Raw genomic sequence first — 26,023 nt, 5'->3', positions numbered from 1 at the left:
TGTGTGTAGCGGTTAGCGCGCTGCGCTACGAACCCGGCGACCTGGGTTCGATTTCCGCTCAAGGTCAACACTGGTGACGATTATCTGAACCGTTCCTGGGCCTCCCCTAGGTGGACTCAGCCTCAAATTTGTAACTAGTGCGGTGTGTAAACATCGCCACTTGGGAGACAAAGGCGGCAAAGTTTTGGCCACTCGCCCTCTCATGTACCGTGTCGGCCTTCATAGGTGTTCGCTAACAGCACTTGCCCCAGCAGTCTCATGAGGCTAAACAGGGGGATCTTTGTCTTTATGGTGTACTAACACGTGCGTTAGGGTTACCAGACGTACCTAAGCACAGTCTTAGGATTTCGATTTAAAGCTTTCGTGACTGCAGGGATTCATCTTCTTGGTTCTTTCGGTAAAGTCACGTAGAAGTGAAATAATAAAATAATAAAAATGAAACATTATAAAATTCTCACGAGGTTTCGGCCACAACGCAAGCAGCCGTCCTCAGGTGAAGAACAAGTATGTCGAGAAGACAGAGTCTGAATGATTATGTTTTATTTGTATTATTTTATTATTTCCATTCTACGTGACTTTACCGAAAGAACCAAGAAGATTCACCACACTGGTCAATGCGGGTTGGTGAAGGGGGTGGGTGGTGAAGCACCCGTGATCGAATTTCGATTTAAAGCTTTCGTGACTGCAGGGATTCATCTTCTTGGTTCTTTCGGTAAAGTCACGTAGAATGGAAATAATAAAATAAAAAAAATAAAACATAAGAAAATATTATAATATAATAAAAGAAAAATTATTTTATAATGTTTTATTTTATTATTTTATTATTTCCATTCTACGTGACTTTACCGAAAGAACCAAGAAGATGAGTCTTAGGATTACTATGGATAGGCGTACCTTGTAGTTTTGTGGTAGTGCCGTACACCGATCATCCCTAACTCCAAGCCAGCCCCTAGCATTGTTCTGGAAAATATCGCGTTAAAAATCAAGCCGTGACGATCACATTGGCGATGATGATGTTGGCGGTGACGTTGATTGCTGATGTCACAGATGATGATTGTGCTATTCGATAGCTGTGGTATTGACGAGTTGGTGGTAGTGGTACCCTGAGTGGTTCCTCCTCTTTAAGAGGGAGGACCGCTGCACCACCGCTCCCTACGCATGAGGCATCACATGCATTATTACGTACCATTCGCCACTAAGTGGCGGTGATGTCACCACGGCACTTGTGCCAGGCTAAGTGAACTTTAAGGACACGCGAATTGTTGAACGCCCGCTGGCAGGAGGTCACGGGTCAGACCCAGCAGGTGCCATGGGGTGACTGACTGAGATGACTGGCCGATGCACAACCTGTGACCCCTGCTGTGCCAACTTGCTGTGTTTTAACTGCCCGGCGCTCCGCTCGTTGTTGTGGGCGTCGCTCCTCTGCCCTTCTTTGTTGCCGGAGGGCGACTGCCTCCAACTGCCCAGAAGCAGCAGCAGCGTCCTTCACGAGCCTCCTCCAAAGAGGCCGATCTTGACACCGCTGGTTCCAATCATCGGCAAGTCCACTCAGCGACACATCTTCACATCACTCCATCTCTTCTCTAGCCCGTGTCGCGCCAGTTTAGCAGCCTCTTACCGGCCGAACATAAGCTGTTTAGGCATGCTGTGGCTGGGCATGTGGGCTACATGACCCAGCCAACGCAGCCTTGCCTGCCACATTCATACATACGCACTCACATGCATCCGTGTACATGCATCCACGCACTCCACCGGAGTGGTCAAATCCATCCTGTGTCAATTGAAACGCTAATTGGCAAATACGAATGTAATTGTTTGTGGGGGGAGCTAATCCGCTTGGAAGAGAAGTTTCCGATTCGCGTCGCGATGCCTTGATCGCGAGATTGAATTGAGCGCAGGGGAGGGGATTGCGTGTGCGTGTGTGCGCGTGCGTGTGGGGAGCGGTGGCGCAGCGGTTAGCGCGTTGGGCTGCGAACCCTGGCGACCCGAGTTCGATTCCCGCTCTGGGCCACCAACACCAGTGACGGTTATCTGAACCAGTCCTGGGCCTCCCCTAGGTCGACTCAGCGCTCAAATGAGTACCTGGTATGGTGAATAAACATCGCCACGTGGGGATACAAAGGCGGTCGGGCGTGGCGATGTACACCCACCTCCCTCGTGTGACGTGCCGGCCTTCATAGGTGCTACTCGCGAACAGCACTTGCCCCAACAGTCTGTGAAGGTTACACGGGGGGCGGGGGGGGGGATCTTTGTCTTTGTAAGCCCATCATTCATTTGTCTCGTCCCATAATAACAACGTTTAGATTGTACAGCGTTACATTTCAGAGGGTAATTCTCGTATTCATATTTGTCTTGGGCTGAGATGAATTGTGCTGCCACGGATAACGATCGCGACGCCTCTGTGCTGCACGTTGTGGCTCAGGGGGTCCCGTACGACGGATTGTCTTTGTGCGTGGCCGCTGGCTGGCGGTCGTGCTGATGACTTCAAGGATGACAGGCGGTGTGGCTACGGATAATGAAGACATACTGCGCCGGACGGACAGGCAGTCAGACACGCAGACACCTGGGGGTGGAGTGACAGACGGACGTTGTGAATGCATCGATTCAGGCAAAAACATCGGACATCACGGAGCCACTCACGAACGTGAAGACAAACCGAAGGCAAAACACTCGTTGACGCAATTACGCCAAACATTCCGCTGATGCAGGACCCTGCTGAAAAACACACGCGAGGCTGATTGAGGCTATAGCTGGACAAACAAAGAACTTGATAGTAATAGGTTTTTACCCTTTCAACTGGTACAAAAAACTGACACCTTTATACAAGGGATCATGTTTGCAATAACCACAACACAAAATGCAAATAAAAAGAAATAACTCTGATAATGTATGCACTGTCCTTGAAGTTGATTGGTCCACATCCGAGACAGCTTTTCTTGGAGCCTAGTCTCCATTGGTGTTGGACCAGATGACGCCAAAAGGCGTACAACTCAAAAACAGCGCACTATAAGAGTATTGAGAGCTCGGGGTAAGCATTTACACTATGAGGCCTCCTTTACCAGTGGCAAAATATAGTAATAGGTTTTTACCCTTTCAACTGCATTTTGACTGCTTGTGTTGTTGTTATTGCAAACATGATCCCTTGTATAAAGGTGTCAGTTTTTGTACCAGTGGAAAGGGTAAAAACCTATTACTATATTTTGCCACTGGTAAAGGAGGTCTCATAAAGAACTTGATGTATAACGGTCATATTCAGTAATTGGATAAATACAGGAGATTCATGTTATTCTCGTTTATTTTTTTTAAATCCCCATAGACATTGGTGAAAATATTTCCCCCGGACTACCCAATGAGATGGGAGCGTCTCGTTTGCAAGAGTGTCGAGACACCTGCTGGTCTCGATTGTACGCTCATTGAAGGCGCTGGCCAACCATCACAATAGGGGTCCTCAGAGCTTGGGCAATCGTTGGTAGCGGCCGCTGGCGTTCCGGGCGAAAACCGTCCCCGTTGCAAATTCCACGGCACTTTTGAGATGCGATTTGCGCGAGCGAGGCGTGGCCACATCGCAACAAAGACACGCGCGGCCAGGGGTTACAGGGTTTAGATGAACCCTGTTTTTATATTTCAAATGGGTTTGGCGAATTCGTTTTAAAGAGCATTTCTGAGGGAGGGAGGGAGGGATGGGATGGCGATGGATGGATGGAAGGTTGGAGAGATGGAGATGGGGAAGGAGGCAGAGATGGAGGCACGGGAAAGGGGGATAGTTAGAGAAAGGGGAATGACGAACTGAATATGAACGGGCTATTTTTATTTTACAAGGTGAGGCCCACTGAGCCATGCAGCTCTTTTTCAGAAGTGACCTGGCCACAAACGATTGCTCAACGAAGTGGCTTATCACGTGGACATTTATAGCAGCCGAAATGCTCTCAAACGGGTGATGTTGATTTTAAATGTGGAGGGAAAAACCGGAGGACCCATACAGAAATCCACACGACCACGTGGAGAGAGACACACAAACTCCAAATATACTGCAGCAGGTATCGTCAGGGTGGGGATCGAACCCACGACTTCCTGTATACCAAGCGAGGTAGTTAACATCTCCCAGCCACCGTGATGATGATAGAAACGCCAACTCCAAATATACAGCAGCAGGTATCGTCAGGGTGGGGGTCGAACCCACGACCTCCTGTATACCAGGCGAGGTAGTTAACATCTCCCAGCCACCGTGATGATGATGAGAGAGAGAGAGGGAGACACGCAAACTCCAAATATACAGCAGCAGGCATCGTCAGGGTCGGGATCGAACCCACGACTTCCTGTATACCAGGCGAGGTAGTTAACATCTCCTAGCCATCGTGATGATGATAGAGAGACACGCCAACTCCAAATATACAGCAGCAGGTATCGTCAGGGTGGGGATCGAACCCACGACCTCCTGTATACCAGGCGAGGTAGTTAACATCTCCCAGCCACCGTGATGATGGTGAGAGAGAGAGACACGCAAACTCCAAATATACAGCAGCAGGCATCGTCAGGTTCGGGATCGAACCCACGACTTCCTGTATACCAGGCGAGGTAGTTAACATCTCCTAGCCATCGTGATGATGATAGAGAGACACTCAAACTCCAAATATACAGCAGCAGGCATCGTCAGGGTCGGGATCGAACCCACAACTCCCTGTATACCAGGCGAGGAAGTAAACATCTCCTAGCCACCGTGATGATGATAGAAAGACACGCTAACTCCAAATATACAGCAGGAGGCATCGTCAGGGTCGCGATCGAACCCACGACTTCCTGTATACCAGGCGAGGTAGTTAACATCTCCTAGCCACCGTGATGATGATAGAAAGACACGCAAACTCCAAATATACTGCAGCAGGCATCGTCAGGGTCGGGATCGAACCCACGACTTCCTGTATACCAGGCGAGGTAGTTAACATCTCCTAGCCACCGTGATGATGATAGAAATACATGCCAACTCCAAATATACAGCAGGAGACATCGTCAGGGTCGGGATCGAATCCACGACTCCCTGTATACCAGGCGAGGTAGTTAACATCTCCCAGCCACCGTGATGATGATAGAGAGACACGCAAACTCCAAATATACTGCAGCAGGCATCGTCAGGGTCGGAATCGAACCCACGACTCCCTGTATACCAGGCGAGGTAGTTAACATCTCCCAGCCACCGTGATGATGATGATGAGAGAGAGAGACACGCAAACTCCAAATATACCAGCAGCAGGCATCGTCAGGGTCGGGATCGAACCCACGACTTCCTGTATACCAGGCGAGGTAGTTAACATCTCCAAGGCACTCAGTGTGAGTGAAAGCCAGGGGGTGTAGAGGGGAGGTCGAAGACATGGGGGGGGGGGATCAGGAAGACTAAGAGGAGGGAGAAGAAGGGGGGGGGGGAGACAGGAGTTGGAGAGCCCTGCAGGGGAGTGTGGCGGGACGTCTGTAAAGTTGTCTCTGCGAGTTAGCGTCATCGTTACGCAAGAGCAGAGATGGAGGGGAAACTTGCCCAAGGGCTCTCTGCCCCGTTGCAGAGCTGCGTGGAGGAGGGACTGCGATGGAGGATGCTGCTGCGTTGTGACTGCAAATCGCTTTGCCCCAAAATGGAAGCCTCCTACTGCTGCTGAATATTAGAAGCGGAACTTCACGGCACTCCGTCAATCGTAATAACACGGCGCGTGGCTTTGGAAGGACAGATATGAAACACGGGTGGGATTTCGTTACCTATATTACGATTCATAATTTAGGTTTTTTTCGGGGTGGTGGGGGGGGGTGGTTCAGATCTCGCAAGAAAAACACATTCCTGCGGAGGGAGCTGGTAGGAACGTTGAGTTGCTCGATCAATGGCTAGGGTCAACGGCGGCGTGGTGTATTCCGCAAATATGCCCGACTGTGAGGGCGGGCACAAGCTGGCGTGAGTAGGTTAAACGTTGAGTTTTATAAGGGCACCACGGGGTGACCAGCCCCTCCCCACCCAGCCCCACCCCTCCCACCCCTCATCCAGCCCCACCCTCCCCACCCAGACCCTCCCCACCCAGCCCCTTCCCACCCTCCCCTCTCTACCCAGCCCGACCCCTCCCATTTTTGGATGCACGACGGACGGATGGACACAATAATCCCCTGTGGGCTGGTGGAACCAGGTGGTTCCTACCAGTACACGCGTGTCGGAATCCCTCCTTCAACCCGACGGAGTCAATTAATAAAGTTCATCACGTGATGAACATACGTGCCAGTACCATCACAGCGCTCAGCAGCACATCGCCGGTGCATTTGAGAGCGACCCACGGCCACGCTTGACGATCCGTGCCGCTGATAGTTGCAACTAGCAGCAGCAGCGTCATCATCATCATCAACATCATCAGCAGCATTATCAGCAGTAGCAACATCATCAGCAGCAGCATCAGCAGCAACATCAGCAGCAGCAACATCAGCAGCAGCGTCATCATCATCATCATGCAGCTGCCGACATTGTGGCTGACGCCTGATGAAGCTGGCTGTGAACAGCAGCGGAGCGCACGTGACCCATTTGCTTTCACGTTGCGAGATTCTTTCCAGCATAACCTCCGGAGAGTTGTTAAGCAATATTATAAATTTCGATGTAAAGCTTTCGTGACTGCAGGGATTCATCTTCTTGGTTCTTTCGGTAAAGTCACGTAGAATGGAAATAATAAAATAATAAAATAATAAAAATAAAACATAATAAAATAATTATCACGACGTTTCGGCCACAACGCAAGCAGCCGTCCTCAGGTGACCTGTTCTTCACCTGAGGACGGCTGCTTGCGTTGTGGCCGAAACGTCGTGAGAATTATTTTATTATGTTTTATTTTTATTATTTTATTATTTCCATTCTACGTGACTTTACCGAAAGAACCAAGAATATGAATATTATAAATATTATACGTTTGTTGACGTGACGACTTGGGGGCCGTCCATAAATGACGTCACACACCTGGGGGGGGGGGGGTCAGACATTTGTGACGATGTGTGACGAGGGGGGGGGGGGGTGAGAAATGTAACGTCACGTAAAAATGCACAACTTTAAATAAATATAGGCAACACGTTCTACTTAATTAAATAGACTTTTTAATAAATGTTTTCTCCTACAACATCAGAGTGCAGCACCACATTAAATACGCACTACAATGACAATAGTTTAAAGCGATTTGAAGCATGTTTTATTTTTGGGGGCGGGGGGCGGGGCAGAGCTTTGTGACGTCATATTTGAGGGGGGGGGGGTCTGACTTTTTGTGACGCCGTGTGACGAGATGGGGGGGGGGGTCAAAAATTGTCCAAAATCGCGTGACGTCATTTATGAACGGCTCTTTGATGAAATTGTCCGTGTCCGTTGGAGGAGGGTGTACACCAGCCAGTTTACGCGCGTGATCTGACCGAAAAATCTAAATATGAATCAAGAAAAAATTAACCCGTAAAGACAAAGTTTTTCACTATAAATCCTTTATATGCGTGGCGGCTAGAGTCCTCTCGTCCTCTGGCTTGAGATGGCTGCCACCTATGGGTCAGACGATTGCCTGCCACCATTAAGCAATTGGTAATTATATATATATATTTTCCAAAAATGTTAAAATTTTTGGGAAAAATTTTTTCACGAAAATAAATTGTCCCGCACAACTAGTCTGTGTGCAAAATGTCAGCTTGATTGGATCACGGGGAGTGGGTTAAAAAACGACCGAAAGATTTGCACGGTCATAAGCGCGCAAGCAAGCAAGCAAGTGAACTTAATATAAAGGATTTAAAAAGACATCTCATCGGCGATTTTTGGGGGTATTGACCGTTCTTCTCTGCTATGAAGAGGAAGCCGTTGGCCAAAAAAATGTCGACTATGATCGTACGCTCATATTATAAACGAGTTGTTTGGCTGGATGACCTGGGTTGAGATACCATGGAGGAACGAGAGAGGGGACAGAGGAATTCAGAGACAACGTGAGAACGTGTGATGCAGAGTACAGAGAAGGCGTGAGGATGACAGGTGGAGAGAGACAGAGTCTCTGTATGAGATTACAAGTTTTGCTGGCTGGCTGGGAGGGACGGACAGTAACAGTAACGTCCAAAGCACAGGCGGGTTGCCCGTATTTAACAATAACAATGTCACTTGTACCATTGGAACCTCATTTGCCAGTAAAAATATGATAATTGGTTTTTTACCCTTCTATCTGGCAACAAAACTGACACCTTTTTTACAAGGAGTCATGTTTGCATAGACCACAATACCTGCAGTCACAATGCAAACAAAAAACACAACTCTGATCATGTATGCACTGTCCTTGAAGTTGATTGGTCCACACCCGAGACAGCTTTCCTTAGAGCCTAGTCTCACATGGTGTTGGACCAGATGACGCCAAAAGGCGTCACTTGTATCGTGGACATGAACAATGAGGCGGGGAGAAGCCTCGCTCGGTGTGAGTGGAGCGCCAAGCGCCAATGGCGAGGGAGGCGAGGGGGCCCTGAAATGTCTCGGGGACGGCGGTGGCGGTGGCCTCGCGAACGGCCCTTGCCCCGACGGGTCTGTTGAGGCTATGCGGGGGATCTTTGTCTTTGGTGGTGTTGGCCGCGTTCCAGACGGAAGGAGCTGCCGCAGAGACGTGGAGTCCGGTAGTGCAGCAGGGTGACGTCAGCGGTAGTGCAGCAGGGTGACGTGAGTGGTAGTGCAGCAGGGTGACGTCAGGGGTAGTGCAGCAGGGTGACGTCAGTGGTAGTGCAGCAGGGTGACGTCAGGGGTAGTGCAGCAGGGTGACGTGAGTGGTAGTGCAGCAGGGTGACGTCAGTGGTAGTGCAGCAGGGTGACGTGAGTGGTAGTGCAGCAGGGTGACGTGAGCGGTAGTGCAGCAGGGTGACGTCAGTGGTAGTGCAGCAGGGTGACGTCAGTGGTAGTGCAGCAGGGTGACGTGAGTGGTAGTGCAGCAGGGTGACGTGAGTGGTAGTGCAGCAGGGTGACGTGAGCGGTAGTGCAGCAGGGTGACGTCAGTGGTAGTGCAGCAGGGTGACGTGAGTGGTAGTGCAGCAGGGTGACGTGAGCGGTAGTGCAGCAGGGTGACGTCAGTGGTAGTGCAGCAGGGTGACGTCAGTGGTAGTGCAGCAGGGTGACGTGAGCGGTAGTGCAGCAGGGTGACGTGAGCGGTAGTGCAGCAGGGTGACGTGAGCGGTAGTGCAGCAGGGTGACGTCAGTGGTAGTGCAGCAGGGTGACGTGAGTGGTAGTGCAGCAGGGTGACGTGAGCGGTAGTGCAGCAGGGTGACGTCAGGGGTAGTGCAGCAGGGTGACGTCAGTGGTAGTGCAGCAGGGTGACGTGAGCGGTAGTGCAGCAGGGTGACGTCAGTGGTAGTGCAGCAGGGTGACGTCAGTGGTAGTGCAGCAGGGTGACGTCAGTGGTAGTGCAGCAGGGTGACGTGAGCGGTAGTGCAGCAGGGTGACGTCAGTGGTAGTGCAGCAGGGTGACGTCAGGGGTAGTGCAGCAGGGTGACGTCAGTGGTAGTGCAGCAGGGTGACGTCAGGGGTAGTGCAGCAGGGTGACGTGAGTGGTAGTGCAGCAGGGTGACGTCAGTGGTAGTGCAGCAGGGTGACGTCAGGGGTAGTGCAGCAGGGTGACGTCAGCGGTAGTGCAGCAGGGTGACGTCAGTGGTAGTGCAGCAGGGTGACATGAGCGGTAGTGCAGCAGGGTGACGTCAGCGGTAGTGCAGCAGGTGGTTGACAATTGTGTTGAGCTGTCGCGGTGGTTTGGGCACCACTGCCAACTCAGCAGCATCACCAACTAGCAGCACTGTTGAAGACAACCACGATGACGATGGCTTCGATATGAAAAACAAAACCCCGATGATTCTGATGATTCTGATGATTCTGATGATTGCAACCCAGTTGGCGAGCACGTAATGACGAAGGTGGCTAATCACACCCCACCATGTGCTCTTCTGCCCTCTCATCATTCCCCCCCCACCCCTCTCCCTCCTCTTCCCCTCTCCTTCCCATCGTCATCGTCCTCTCTCACCCCCCCCCCCCCCATTGTGCCCGTGGAGCAGGAGGAGGAGGCGACGGTGGCGTGCGACGAGGAGCGAGTCGTCATCAACGTGGGCGGCGTGCGCCACGAGACGTACCGCAGCACCCTGCGCACCCTGCCCGGCACGCGCCTCGCGCTCATGCTCGACTGCCCCCCGCCGCCTCCGCCGCCGCCGCCACCGCCGCCGCCACCGCCACCTCATCACCATCACCATCATCCTCATCACCATCCGCTTCACGCCCCCCCTCCCCTGCACGCCCCTCTTCCCCCCGAACCGCCTCTACATCCTCTGACGCCGCCGCCGCCCCCCTCCCCATGCCCCTCCGCTCCGTCGGCCTCGCCGTCCCCGCCACCGACGCAGCAGCCGTCGCTGGCGGCGGCGGCGTCATCGGCGTCATCATCGTCATCGTCGTCGGCCGCCGCGATCGCGATTCCGCATTCACCGGTTCCTCCTCCGCCTCCGCCCTCATCGTCGGCGGCGGCGCAGTCGCTGTCCGAGATGCACTTCTTCGATCGGCACCCCGGCGTGTTCGCCTACGTGCTCAACTACTACCGCACGGGCAAGCTGCACTGCCCCGCCGACGTGTGCGGCCCCCTGTTCGAGGAGGAGCTCGCCTACTGGGGCATCGACGAGACGGACGTGGAGCCCTGCTGCTGGATGAACTACCGGCAGCACCGTGACGCCGAGGAGGCCCTGCACAGCTTCGACCTCCCCGAGGCGAGAAGCGACTCGCCGGACCTCCCGGCCGCCGACGACGACGACGACGACGGCGGCGGCGGCGGCTTTGACGACGACGGCGGTGGCGGCGGAGGAGGAGGAGGAGGGACGGCCTCGGGCGGAGGAGGCAAGCGGAAGGGACGTGGGCTCGTGAGCGACGCCGTCAAGCCCAGGGCCTGCTGGAGACGCTGCCAGCCCAGGCTGTGGGCGCTCTTCGAGGACCCGTACTCGTCGCGTGGGGCCCGGGTAAGGATCCACGGCGCCGGAGACGTTGCGCTCAGTTCACGGAGGAAGCCGACGGGCAGATTGACAAGAAGTCTCTGCAGGACCTTGGTCGATGCCACGGTTGGCCAGGATTGCGATGTGCCAGCAACGTTTTCTCAATCGATATCGGTCCGATTTTGACTTAAACTTTCGTGACCGCAGGGATTCATATTATATTGTTCTTTCGGTAAAGTCACGTAGATAGAAATAATAATAATAAAATAATAGAAATAAAGTGAGTCAAAATATCACGACGTTTCGATCGCAACACACCCACCCACAAGCGGTGTTGTTATTATTTTTTCAATCTACGTGACTTTATCGAAAGAACCATAGAATATCGGTCCGATTTTCCGAACTGAATCGGGTCGTAAGGGGGCAGCGACTCCACGAAGGCCGTTCCTCCATGGCAATGTGCCAGCAAAATTAAATAATTTTTATTTATTTATCACATTTAAAAATATTACCATTTACTGAATGTTACATTATTGACAGGCGTGTATATTCCTCAAAATCTACTGAATTGAAAACCGTCAATCTGCAAGTATTTATTTATCCTCATCAGGCCCTACGGTGGTCTATAGCGCAGCCTCCAACTTCACTTCATCTCTGTGGCCTTCTCTAATTAGCTACGAAGAAAGTCCATCGCCTGAAATGTCACCTACTTTATATATATATGTAGATCCCCCCCCCCCCCCGCGGCGAGCCACGTGTTGAAGTTTAACGGTGCCACCAAGTGGCGGTTGTGGCCCATGGGGAGTCCTCGGTGGATGTCCACACCTGGCGGGGTGGCACCCCTCGGCTGCCACGTCGCCACTGGCCTTGACCCACCCACCTACTCACTCATCCACCCATTCACCCACCCACTCACCTACTCACCCACCCACCTACCGACCAACCCACTCACCCACTCAATCACCCACCCACTCACCCACTCACCCACCCACTCACCCACCCACTCACCCGCCCACTCACCCACTCACCCACCCACTCACCCACCCACCCACCCACCCACTCACCCACCCACTCACCCACCCACTCACTCATCTACCCAACCACTCACCCGCCCACTCATCCACCCACTCACCCACCCACCCACTCACCCACCCACTCACCCGCTCACCCGCCCACTCACCCACTCACCCACCCACTCACCCACCCACCCACTCACCCACCCACCCACCCACTCACCCACCCACTCACTCATCTACCCAACCACTCACCCACTCCACTCATCCACCCACCCCCTCCACTCACCCACCCATCCACCCACTCTCCCACTCACTCACCCACCCACTCACCCACCCACTCACTCACTCACCCACCCACCCACTCACCCACCACTCATCCACTCACCCACCTACTCACCCACCCACCCACACACCCACCCACCCACCCACTCACTCACCCACCCACCCACTCACTCAACCACCCACCCACCCACCCACTCACCCACCCACCCACTCACCCACCCACCCACTCACCCACCCACTCACTCATCTACCCACCCACTCACCCACTCCACTCACCCACCCACCCCCTCCACTCACCCACCCACCCACTCACTCACCCACCCACCCACACACCCACCCACCCACCCACTCACTCACCCACCCACCCACCCACTCACTCAACCACCCACCCACTCACCCACCCACCCACCCACTCACCCACCCACTCACCCACCCACTCACTCATCTACCCACCCACTCACCCACTCCACTCACCCACCCACCCCCTCCACTCACCCACCCACCCACTCACTCACCCACCCACTCACTCACCCACCCACTCACTCACTCACTCACTCACCCACCCACCCACCCACTCACCCACCACTCATCCACTCACCCACCCACTCACCCACCCACCCACACACCCACCCACCCACTCACTCACTCACCCACCCACCCACTCACCCACCCACCCACCCACTCACTCACCCACCCACCCACCCACTCACCCACCCACTCACCCACCCACTCACCCTTTCTGGGCACACGTGTGCGCCCGAGCCGCGGCAGAGTCTGCCGATTCCCGGATCGGCCTCTTAGCCATTTTCCGGACCCACAGATAATTATCCAACTGTCCTATGGAGAACAATCATCGTCGATCGCGAGGGGGATAGCCTCTGATGGTGAGTCTCGTCGTCAACCCTCTGAGTGAGGCGGCGTACCCGACTCATAGTTTGGACGGTGTCGCGAACCTGCACGCGTCCTACCAGTCCACGTGTGTAGCATTGCAACAATTTACAGCCCTTTATCAATGCAAAGTTGCATGCCAGACAGATGTGGCACCACGTGACGCATATGAGCACTACAAGACACAGCGGAAAGTGGAAACAAATGACGAAACGAGTGGTAGGCATATTCTTAGGTTTTTTCGGTAAAGTCACGTAGGTAAAAAATTGAAATTAATAAAAATAAAATAAAAATTACGACGTTTAGTTTTGCTCTCACTTGATACAGCTATCGTGCTGTGACTGTTCCACCTGAAGACGGAAGCTTGTGTTGCTTCCGAAACATCGTGATTTTTATTTTATTTTACTTTTATTAATTACATTTTTTTACCTACGTGACTTTACCGAAAAAACCTAAGAATATGAATCCTTGCAGTCACGAAAGCTTCAAATCTAGAGTGGTAGACACCCACCACGAGCTATCTGCCCCATGCTCCGTGATGATAACGACGATGACGATGATGATGATACACTCTTTCCGGCCACTCCACTCCCCGTGTCATCTTCATCTTCGGCCACGACCAATCCGCTGCTGGATGAAGGCGAGCCGATTCTATCACTCCATCTCCTCGGCGGGCCTCCTCCAGGACTCGTTCCATTCCTTGACCGCCACTCTGCGACTAGTCTGGACTGTCCGCCATCGTCCCTTCTAACCGGTGACGCTGTCTGCTGAAGCCCCACCACTCCATAATAATAAGGGTTTTTACCCCTTTTTTCTGGCAACAAAACTGAAACTTTTTACAAGGAATCATGGTCTGCATTAACCACAATACTTGCAGTCAAAATGCAAACAAAAAACACACTCTGATAATATTTACATTGTCCTTGAAACTGATTTGTCCACACCAGAGACAGCTTTCTTTTGAGCCTCGTCTCAATTGGTGCTCGATCTGATGACGCCAAAAGGCGTACAGCTCAAAGACAATGCACCACCACTCCCTTAACCGATAGGATGGCGTCATTAACTACGCGTGTGCTCTTGAATCCACTCGCCCGGCTTTCTAGCCCGCGAACAACGTAATTCCAAGCGGGAATGTTTGCAACGGTGCTTCCCCTCTGCACGCTTTCCAGTTATTTGTTTGTTTGTTCCAGCTTTGTCGTTGATGACCGCGTGTTTTGTTTTTGTTGTAAAACCGTACGCCCTGGCGGGGTGGTACGCAACTGATTCAACGAGCCCAGCGGGACGCGGGGAGAGGTCTTTCGCCACAAAGGCGTCTCTCAGTCCTGCGTGGGGGGTAGGGTCGGGTTCGCCGCGCGTGTAGGTCATACAGAGATGTTTGAAAAGAAGAAATCACTCTGCCAGTCAGATCTGACGTACGGCCAATTTGATTGTCAACGACCACAACAACAACAACAAAAACCCTTTCACGTGATTGTTGTTGTTGTTGTTGTTTGTGTGTGTGTGTGCAATCATTTCTGATTAGGCCGAGACAATAATTGTAATTGAATCACGAGGTGGGCGGGGGGGGGGGTCTCGAGAAGGGGGGGGGGCTCCCTGTATTTAAATTGAATCACGAGAGAAGGAGGGGGGCTCAGGGTTGGCTCTCTGTATTCAAATTGAATCACGAGGTTGGGGAGGGGGGGTCGGGGGTAGGGGCTCCCTGTATTAAAACCCAGAATGCCACTAATGTTGGCGTGAGCTGCCACTGCTCAGGTCCCGCGTGAGCGCTTGTCATCTGCATAAAAAGACAAAGATCCCCCCCCCCGTACAGGCTTGAACAGGCTTTTCTGGGGCAAGTGCCAGACCCAGGCACCATGGCGTTGACTGACTGAGACGATTGGCAGATGCACCACCTGGGTTCCCTACTGCGCCAACTCGCTGCGTTTTAGCCGCCCGGCGCTCCGCTCGATGCGGTGAGCGTCTCTCCTCCGCCCCCCCCCCCCCCCCATTGTTTCTGGACGGCGACTGCCTCCAACTGCCCGGTCGCGTCCTTCACGAGCCTCTTCCAAATAGGCCGATCTTGACACCGCTTGTATGTACGTACGTATAACTTATTTCGCACCGTACGCAGCTAATCAGAGGTGCCCGCGATCGGTAAGTCCACTCAGCTCCACATCTCGCCGGGGCACATCAGCTCACCTCTCCGGCCTGTGCCATGCCCGTTCACCCCTCTACATCTGGCCATACCGAGAGATGCGCGCGCGCACACACACACACATCGGCGCGCGCGCACACACACACATCGGCGCGCGCGCACGGGCATGCTACACCTGCGTATAACACTAAACTGTGTACGCATCGTGAGAATGTATATGTGCATTGCAAGTTCGAAATTGATTGTATCACGAGCCCATTCTTACCGCGCGTTGTTTGAACAACCGTAAAACTACCCCGCTTCCGACGGCGCCTCGGAGCCACCGCGGAGTAAAGGTCGAGGCTGTTTATTTTTTTCGTCTTTTCTAAAGCCGCCACCTGTGCGGGCCGATCTCGTTGCACCGGCCACCAAAGTTCTAGGCGCGCTCCGGGCGCGCGGAGATGTCTCTTGTTGACTCTCGGCTCATCGACGCCGGGGCGTCCGTGAAACGTAATCCTCGGCACGGCACCGACACTAACACCGCTTCTGAGCGCAAGGGAAATTAATAAATAAATAAATCCGCCTTCGCCGACACGATGAATTTCCAAAGTGTGATGTCGCCGTCCCGTCGCCAGACCACACGGTTACCAGTGGCGGGGCGAGGCACGAGCGAACCGAGCAAACGAGCGGAGACCCAAGTGGGGTGGGGTAGGGTGGGGGGGGGCAGCCCCATGAACAAAATATGGGGGGCCATCTACGCACTGCTGGATGAAGGCCTCCTCAATCCGTCGCCATCACTGCTCCATCACCATGGCGATGGTCTCGCAGCTCCATCTCCATGGCGATGGTCTCGCAGCTCCATCTCCATGGCGATGGTCTCGTCGCTCTATCTCCATGGCGATGGTCTCGTCGCTCCATCTCCACGGCGATGGTCCTCATGGGCGACGAGCCCCCCATGCCAGTGTTCTTCACTTCATTGTCAGGAGCAGACTGGGGAAGGGGGGCACTTTCGCCGATAAGAAGACATCATCAGTGTGAGGGTCGCCACAAATTTGAAACCATTGGGGGGTTTGGCAGCACCGATTGTGCGTATTGTCGGGGGACCGCACGCCAGGGGCCGCATTAAAGGCCACCAAGGGCCGCTAGTGGCCCGCGGGCCTTGCAGTGAGGAACGCTGCCCCCGTGCGATGCCTGGAGCCTGCGTTCATTTCTGCTGCGCGTCTTCCGCTGTGCTCCCCCGAGTTCCATTCCAGGCACGCGACTCTCCACGCTTGTTTTTTGCGCTTTCAACTCATCGTCTTCTTCTTCCAGTCTTTTAAAGCTGAACACGATAACGAAAAGCAGCTTACCCGTGCATCTAAAGGGGTGGGGGGAGTTGTTTAAATGTGTGTATTATTATTATTATAATTATTACTGCAGCGATCATTATTTACGCTCGTGTATCCAGGAGAGCCTCGCTGCGTCTCGTGAACGAGAGTTTTTTTCTTCTTCTTCTTGGTTCTTTCGGTAAAGTCACGTAGAAGGGAAGTAATAAAATAATAAAAATAAAACATAATGCAATCATTCTCACGACGTTTCGGCCACAACGCAAGCAGCCGTCCTCAGGTGAGGACCAGGTCTGTCGGGGAGACAGCGTCTGAATGGCAGTCACGAAAGCTTCAGACGCTGTCTCCCCGACAGACCTGGCCTTCACCTGAGGACGGCTGCTTGCGTTGTGGCCGAAACGTCGTGAGAATTATTTTATCATGTTTTATTTTTATTATTTTATTACTTCCCTTCTGCGTGACTTTACCGAAAGAACCAAGAAGATGAATCCCTGCAGTCACGAAAGCTTTAAATCGAAGTTTTTTTCTTCTTTCCCCACGAGACTCTTTTTTATATTCATATTCTTAGGTTTTTTCGGTAAAGTCACGTAGGTAAAAAAATATAATTAAAATTAATAAAAGTAAAATAAAAAAAATAAAAAAAATCACGACGTTTTGGAGGCAACACAAGCTGCCGTCTTCAGGTGGAACCGTCACAGCCCGACAGCTGTATCAAGTAAATGAGAGATTACAAGAGATACCACTCCGTATATATAATGGTTGAGCGGGGGGGGGGGGGAGAGACTCTTTTTGCCGAGTGTTCGCAGCCACGGCGCGGCGCTCGGCTCGGCGGATGCGCCGCGCGATCCCCGATTCAGTCGCGCGCCGGCGTGGTAACTCTCGAATTCGGAGAACGCGTGCCGGGCTGCCGAACGCCGGCCTACACGTCGCCGGCCCGCCCTCGCGAACGACGTCGGGTGGCGAGGGGGGAGCTTTCACGTCCGCCGTGAAGCCGGCGTGGCGGTAATCGGCGCGGCCCGGCAGAACGCCGACGCTCGGGCACCGCCTGGCATGGAACGTCGGCTGACCGTTCCATCTCCCCGGGGGTCATCCGCGTTACGCTTCCACCGCTGCCGCCGGCGCACGAGGCGCAGCCCCCCTGCAATGGCTCGCTCGTGCCCCCCCCCCCCCCCCCCCGCTTCCCGCTGGCAGAAGGGGCCTCCGCTGCAGGGCGAACTGTCGAGGGGTCATTTTGGGAAAAATCGTCCTCGTCGTGACTACAACGCCGCTGGATGAAGGGGGGGGGGGGGGGGTGAAACCACCAGTAGCGTAACGAGCGTGGGGGCAGGGCGATGCCCTGGGGGCATGGGGTGCCTTGGGGGCATGGCAGTGCCTTGGGGGCATGGCAGTGCCTTGGGGGCAGGGGGTGCCTTGGGGGCATGGGGTGCCTTGGGGGTAGGGCAGTGCCTTGGGGGCAAGGGGTGCCTTGGGGGCATGGGGTGCCTTGGGGGCAGGGCAGTGCCTTGGGTGCAGGCGGTGCCCTGGGGGCATGGGGTGCCTTGGGGGTAGGGGGTGCCTTGGGGGCAGGACGATGCCTTGGGGGCATGGCGATGCCCTGGGGGCACGGCGATGCCCTGGGGGCAGGGCGATGCCTTGGGGGTAGGGGGTGCCCTGGGGGCATGGCGATGCCCTGGGGGCAGGGGGTGCCAGAAGAGTGTGTTGCCCCTCCCACCCCCACTGGTGGCCAAAGCTGCGAGCTGGGCCCCATTGACAAACACCGTGAGAAGTGTTTTCAACAACAGGGTTGGGACCCCGCCTGACCGACTGCCGCAGCGACCCCCCCCCCTTCCCAGAGCCGATAATGTCGTTGCGCCACTGGTACGGGGCCATCCATTGAGTCGGCACGCAAACATCTGTCAAAACTTGACCCCTCCCCCCCTCCCTGTACGCACGCGGACTTTTTACACCCCCCCCCCCACCTGCGTACGTACGCCTGACGCACCCCCCCCCCCCCGAATCCGATAGAACGTCCGATATCACTGGTCACAAGGTATTCCAACGGTCTTAAGCTAATTTTGGGGTGCTGATTCCAAATCTGGCATCAGTTTGTGCCTATCACATCAGGTTTTTGAGATCTCAAATATTGCATTTTCAATAAAAACTGCAGAAGAAAAATATTAAATAAATGTGGATATCTACATAAAATTATATTATAAACACACTATCCTAAAAATACAGCACCATATTTTAACACTAAAGCAGTCACTGACTCGCAACAACTTGCAATCATAAGTGACAGAGTTAATTTCGGGTAAAATCCATGAAAATGGGGTATGCCGATAGCATCAAAATGAGATGTTGACTGAGATCAGATTTGGAATCAGCACCCTGAAATTAGTCTAAAACAGCTGCAAAAGTCCTGGCCAGAATTTTTTTAAATGTTTTGTTGACCAGTGTATTTAATCCACGCAGAAAATAATATGATACGTATTTAAGCTAACAGATAGTCCACCGCCGGCTGCATTAAATAATTAAGCTGCCTATCTTGGCTACTTATTGTGCTGAGCTGCGTGATAGCTGCAGTCAATGGCACGGTGGCACACGAGTGACACCTCTCCCACAGTCCCACTTCTCCCGCTAGTACTTGTTGTCTCACAGCTGAATAAACTGAACTGTGGCTCATTTGAAGACCAACGTAGACAAATGATTATCGAGGCTTCACCGCCCCCCTCCCCGTTTCCTATGCGTACATTGTCAGTAGACCCCCCGTACGCAAGCGAACGCATTTGGGTGAACCCCCCTCCCCACTCCATGCGTACGTACTGAATGGATGACCCCTTACCCACCACACACGACCTGCCGATGGACTTCGGGCACTGCGGTGTTACCCCCATTCATGCTGTCGGGTGGACAGGCTGCGGGGTGATGGGACGGCGGAGAGTAAAAAACTTGCGGCGTTGCTTTAACTGGCGCGCCGGGAGATATAATCGGAACGGCGACCTCTGGATCGTAAGTCCAGTGGTGTCGTTGACCAGCGTCAGGGTCTACATCATCGCTCCGAGCGATGTAAACCGCTCATCCGCCGTGCAAGTTGGGTCACGCACTTTGCTCGCCTGTTGAGGCTTCCCACCCTTCCTCACCGCGAAGCCACAGACACTAAACCTCGTCGCCGTAGTAATAATAATAATGATCTTCTTGGTTCTTTCGGTAAAGTCACGTAGAAGGGAAATAATAAAATAATAAAAATAAAACATTGTATTGTTTTCTTTTTATTTAATTTTTTATTTTATTATTTCCCTTCTACGTGACTTTACCGAAAGAACCAAGAAGATGAATCCCTGCAGTCACGAAAACTTTAAATCGAAAAATAATGATGATGATGATTCTCATTATAATAGTACGGTCTGTTCTCACGTAACTTGGTAGCTGTTGCGTTTCTGAACAACACCGCGTGATGGGAAAATCGCGTCATAATAAACAACTTCTAATGTAGCGTGAAGCACAGTCCATGATAACGCGTGAGATGCGTACGCAGGCTGAACAAAGACTGAGGCACGTGGGAAGCATCTAGAAGCATCCAGCAGCATCCCACTGCCTTGCGCGACATTACGCCAAGGCAGCCGTACAACAGCTTATTCATATAGTAGTAGGTTTTTACCCTTTCAGCTGGTACAAAAACTGACACCTTTATACAAGGCACCATGTTTGCAATAACCACAACACAAGCAGTCAAAATGCAAACAAAAAGAAACAACTCTGATGATGATAATGATATTCACACTGTCCTTGAAGTTGATTGGTCCACACTCGAGACAGCTTTTCTTAAAGCTCATTCATACTCGCGCGACGTAGTTCTGTTTATTCAATCGTGTTATATCCAATTCGCATCCGTGTAATTAACAAAAGTGTCCCCGAATATATTTGTAGCGTTGTATCCAATTCGCGTTATGAAAACAACAGGCGGCGTTATAGCAGGCCAGACTGTAATGCGAATGAGATTGTCACTGTTCTGCGAAAGCTTCACTGAGTCTTGAAACTCAGCAATAGTTGGTTTGCGCGTTTTGCAAGATGCTGGGAGGGTAAGTAACCAAGACGGGGCATTGGAATGGCACGCAGAGTTCAGAGTCCAAGCCAACTGTGCTGTTGATTAGAATCCTCATGAGCAATGATAATGAGAGCAATTATTCACTCGGCAAAGCCTCGCCAAGTCTCATGGCTATTTGGGGGGGTGAAAAGTTGAAACAGCGAAGGCGAATTTCGAAACGAATTGGGTTTGCGCGAAACGGTTGGTGATGGCCGTGTCAGGGGCAGCCAAATTTTTGCTTGAGCGGAGAATATTGATAGTGTGGGCCCTGTCACGAACGGCTGCACACACACACACACAAACACACAAAAAATCCTCCCGTATAATTCCTCCTAACCCGGCTCTCAGCACAAAAAAAATTCAAATATATCACAAAGCTGACCAACGCCTGGCAAACCACTTTTCTGAGATAGAACGCCGTCCGGTACAGAGAGAGGGCTGCTATAGTAGGGCTCTTCAGGGATATTTTATGTGGCGGGCCACGTAATACAATTAGCGTGACATCGTAGCATCACATCTGTGAACCAGCCTGCCCTGACCAGCGTGGTGAATTATGGTTTGAAAACCCCCATGACTGACATCATGACGGCCATGTTGCGTGAGGGACTTTATTGCGGCCATTTTTGCATAGGGGTTGTCTCCTTGGCAGCTGATTGGCTAGTGCAGTGGGAGTGATGATGTCATTCCTAGAAACCACTGCTACGATCACAGTGTTACCACCTCGCACTGTATTTCCTTTGAATTTTGATGAGTTATTATCACCGAAATTTCTTGTCTTCAATCGCAGCTTGTATGAGCATTTTGTGAGCGTTTTCTGTACACTAGGGCTCCAGGCTCAGACCTGCTTAGCTTGTGATTTGCTCATTATTAGGGCTATGGCAGCCTGATCTTGTAATCCGTTATCAGTCGCGGTTCAGGAGAAATAGTGTGATAAAGCCTCCCCATCCTGCGTAACTATATCTCTGCGAATGTGGATTTCATAATAGCAACGTACCAATATGATCAGATTCTCGCTTGCATTTCAACGTAGACGCTTTTTGCCGAATAACAAACTGCTTTTTTTGCACATTTGTCCGGGTGGCCACTTGATTTGTGCGACTCGGTCGGGTGGTGGAGGGTGCATCGGGGCCGTCCATAAATGACGTCACGCACCTAGGGGGGGGGGGGGGGTCAGACATTTGTGACGATGTGTGACGAGGGGGGGAGGGGTTTAAGAAATGTGACGTCACATAAAAATGCGCAACTTTAAATAAATATAGACAACACGTTCTACTTAATTAAATTGACTTTTTAATAAATGTTTCCTCTTCATTCAGACGCTGTCTTTCCGACAGACCTGTTCTTCACCTGAGGACGGCTGCTTGCGTTGTGGCCGAAACGTCGTGAGAATTGTATTTATGTTTTATTTTTATTATTGTATTATTTCCCTCCTACGTGACTTTACCGAAAGAACCAAGAAGAAAAATGTTTTCTCCTACAACATCAGAGTGCAGCGCCACATTAAATATGCACTACAATGACAATAGTTTAAAGCGATTTTAAGCATGTTTTATTTATTTGGGGGGGGGGCGGGGCAGAGCTTTGTGACGTCATATTTGAGAGGGGGGGGGTCTGACTTTTTGTGACGCCGTGTGACGAAGGGATGGGGGGGTCAAAAATCGTCCAAAATCGCATGACGTCATTTATGGACGGCCCCATAGCTCGAATCCACAATATACCCACGCAACGATTGAACTCCCCCCCCCAAACCACCCTCCCCCTAACTAATTGTAAATCATAACAAAAGCAAATCGGAGGTGCAGGAGGCCGGCCTGAGCAGCGGTGCTCAGAGAGAGGCAGAGGTCACAATCAGGTACCCGATACCCGTACCCTACCCGATACCAGGCTACCCGTACCCGGCCGGGTACGGGTACGGGTACCCGTTTGCGACCCTGGTGCGGCCGGGTACGGGTAGACCGTGAGTCACTGGTGAGTCACCGTTTGTCACTCATTTCCCAACGTCTTGTCTCTCCTCACAATTCAAGTTCCTAGAATCAACCCACCCGCGCCTGCAACATGGCTTCATCCCAGAGGTCGCAATCAGGTACCCGATACCCGTTTGCGACCCTGGTGCGGCCGGGTACGGGTAAGGAGAGGGCATTCGATGACGCTTCCAAGAGGTGGTTTCCAGTCGAGTGTATGAAGTTCAACGTCGGCCGGACGTCCTCACGCGCTGTTCACGCTCGGTCGAAGGCACATATGGATTGAATAATAAAAACTGAGTGCAAGCCTATGCAGTAGAGTGTACAATGTAATCACAGTCACTCCGTTATTGCGCCCATATACTCTATAAATACACTATAATGGAAAGGCAATTGATGTGTGTGTGCTTGCATATACGTAAAAAACAACACGTGTTTGTGTGTGTGTCTTCATGTTGTGTGTGTGTAGTTATGTTTATGTGTGCATGTGGGGGAGCGGCGGTGCAGTGGCAAAAGCAAAACCTGCGACCCGAGTTTGATGCCCGCTCACGGACCAACGATCGATCTTGAACACCTGAACCCGTTCTGGGCCTCGCCTAGGTGAACTCAGCCTCAAATCAACACCGGGGAGACAAAGGCGGCCAGGCGCGGTGCTGGCACACGCGAACAGCACTTGCCCCCCCCCCCCCCCAGCAGCTTTCACGTCGAGATCGTTGTCTTTGTGAACGTGCCTTGCATGCCGGGAGCAGTGGCTATAGTTGTTGGCGCATTGCGCTCCGGACCCAGCGACGGTCACGGCTCACATTCGCGTGCCTTCCCGTCGGTCAGCTCGGCCTCAATTGAGTACCCCGTGTGACATCATGCACTGGGGAGACACAAAGCCGGCTGGGCATGGTCCTGGCCACACTCGCATCCGCGCTTCATAAAAACAAAAAAACGTGCCCCCTTAATACATCTGTCGCGTTATGTACAATTCGCGTTACGCTTTGTGGAACAGACTGCGTCCGATATTTTACACATCCCATGGTGCACGGGGGGGGGGCGGGGGGGGACGTGTGTTACCAGAGGTGTGGACTCGAGTCATGTGACTTGGACTCGAGTCAGACTCGAGTCATGAATTTGATGACTTGCGACTCGACTTGGACTTGCATAACAATGACTTTGTCCCACCTCTGAGATGTGGACTCGAGTCATGTGACTTGGACTCGATTCAGACTCGAGTCATGAATTTGATGACTTGCGACTCGACTTGGACTTGCATAACAATGACTTTGTCCCACCTCTGAGATGTGGACTCGAGTCATGTGACTTGGACTCGAGTCAGACTCGAGTCATGAATTTGATGACTTGCGACTCGACTTGGACTTGCATAACAATGACTTTGTCCCACATCTATGTGTTACACACCGCGTGTGGATATCCTCAGCGTGAATTCACACCTCTAAGCGTGGCAGCTGAAGGAGTTTAGCGTCCTGGGGTTTCGCGCTCGCCCGGCGCGATATAATTTTTCACGACACGATACGAGTATTCACGATGCAACGGCGATTGTGATGTTAAACCTACTATCATCACTCAGGAATGTCTGTCCTTAACGCTCGTGACGTCACTCCACGTCGACCAGCCCCCCCTCATTAATATTCATGAGTAGGTGACGTCATCCAAATGGACACCCCCCACCCCATTATTATTACCTACTACAATGAGCCAATAATGTCTGTGTGCAACACTCGTGACGTCACTCCACATCGAACAGCCCCCCTCATTAATATTCATGAGCAGGTGACGTCCTTCAAATGGACACCTCCTCTCATTAATATTAATTAGCGGGTGACGTCATTCCACATGGGGGGGTGCGAGGCGCCTCCTCCCCCCTCCTCGGCGTCAACTCACAACCCTCACGACAAAGGCAGAACCCTCACGTCACGTGATCTCCGTAACGCTGTTGAGACATCAAAGTAAAAAGGACGTCACGATGAACAAGGGATTATAACCTTCACATGAAATAAGTCTGTGTCACCGCGCCCTTACAAATTGCACACGCATGGATGCAATGAATATCACGTCGCGGTCTGTTATTCGCTTGAAAGTTTCAGATTTAGTGCAGTACACCCGTCCTTGGACGGGCAAATGGATAGTGTATGTCTGTTAACTTCTTTCGCACACCGCGCGTAACCAACCGTGCTTATCGGAGGCGTGATGACAGTTTTCCACTGTGTTTCAGCACATTTTTTGTCGTCTTTTTTTCATCGTCAACCCTGGCTGTCGCCCTATGATGATGATGCTGCTTGTAATTACCGGCGAAATGCCCGAATTGTAAACGTTGTGGGTTTACTCTCCAACACTCCGGTGTGCTGAACTAGTAACGAATTGGCATGTTCTGTTTACGTGACAAACCTTACTCATAGTCCACGTCGGGTGGTGGTGGCGGGTTTAACGACACATTTATATTTACGCGATTTAACCACAAAAAAAATTATATTATGGATTGGATGCTCCACTAAGAGTGGGGGTGCCGTCGTACCAAACCCCACCGCCTCACCGCTCCCCCCCCCCCCTCTATGCTTCTGTGTTCAACCCTTCAGTATTTTGTTCCGTTTCCTTCGTTAATTTCCAGCCGGGGGTGGCGGCCGCAGCTCCATGGCAGCGTGAATTTGTGAACCTTTTTAGGACGGCCGGCTACGTTTCAGCAGCGTGCTTCAGCCGCACCGAACCTCACAATAATAATATCCAGGGGCCTACCTTGGCTCCTCCCACCCTCAATCAGTATATATATACAAGGACGGTTTTCTTGGAATTTCTCTTACTTGATAACAGCAAGCGTGCTGTGACGGTTCCACCTGAAGACGGAAGCTTGTGTTGCCTCCGAAACGTCGTGATTTTTATTTTATTTTTATTTTACTTTTATTAATTTTAATTTTCAATTTTTACCTACGTGACTTAAGAATAAGAAGGAAGAAGTTGTAAGCAAGAGTTAAAAATAAGAGTCGCTTTTTACCCTTGCGGGCGATAAAACAGGAGGTGTGAAGATATTCAAACACCAAACAGATACAATAATAATCGGGTTTTTGCACTTTTTTCTGGCGACAAAACTGAAACCCTTTTGCAAGGGATCATGTTTACATTAACCACAATACTTGCAGTCAGAATGCAAACAAAAACAACACTCTGATAATTATGTATTGCATCGTACTTGAAACTGAAGGGTAAAAACCCCTATTATTATATTTTGCTACTGGCAAAGGAGGCCGCATGATACCAAATAGAAACCTTTTGTAAGGAATCATGCCTTCATTACCCACACACGGTGCCTGTGGCCAGCATGCAAACAAAACATGCGCTGATAATACAGGGTGCTTCAGAAATGGTAAAACCTATTCTTATTTTTCATACTTTGATGCTTTCAAAAGAG

The 26,023-nt window shown here is 51.9% G+C and overlaps 1 protein-coding gene across 1 annotated transcript in view; it reads left to right on the top strand.

Moving 5' to 3' along the window:
- LOC144942314 (voltage-gated potassium channel KCNC1-like) overlaps window positions 1–26,023 on the top strand; it is a 68,898-nt gene that overhangs the window by 7,142 nt on the left and 35,733 nt on the right. The window contains exon 2 of the mRNA XM_078869100.1: window positions 10,049–10,993. Within this exon, the coding sequence (XP_078725226.1) occupies window positions 10,049–10,993 (945 nt within the window). The remainder of the gene's footprint in view (window positions 1–10,048; window positions 10,994–26,023) is intronic.

The sequence above is a fragment of the Lampetra fluviatilis genome, chromosome 27, assembly GCF_964198595.1.
Source record: "Lampetra fluviatilis chromosome 27, kcLamFluv1.1, whole genome shotgun sequence".
NCBI classification, from domain to species: Eukaryota; Metazoa; Chordata; class Hyperoartia; order Petromyzontiformes; family Petromyzontidae; genus Lampetra; species Lampetra fluviatilis.
Note: the sequence above shows the minus strand (reverse complement) of the source record. Positions and strands in the feature narration are given on the sequence as shown.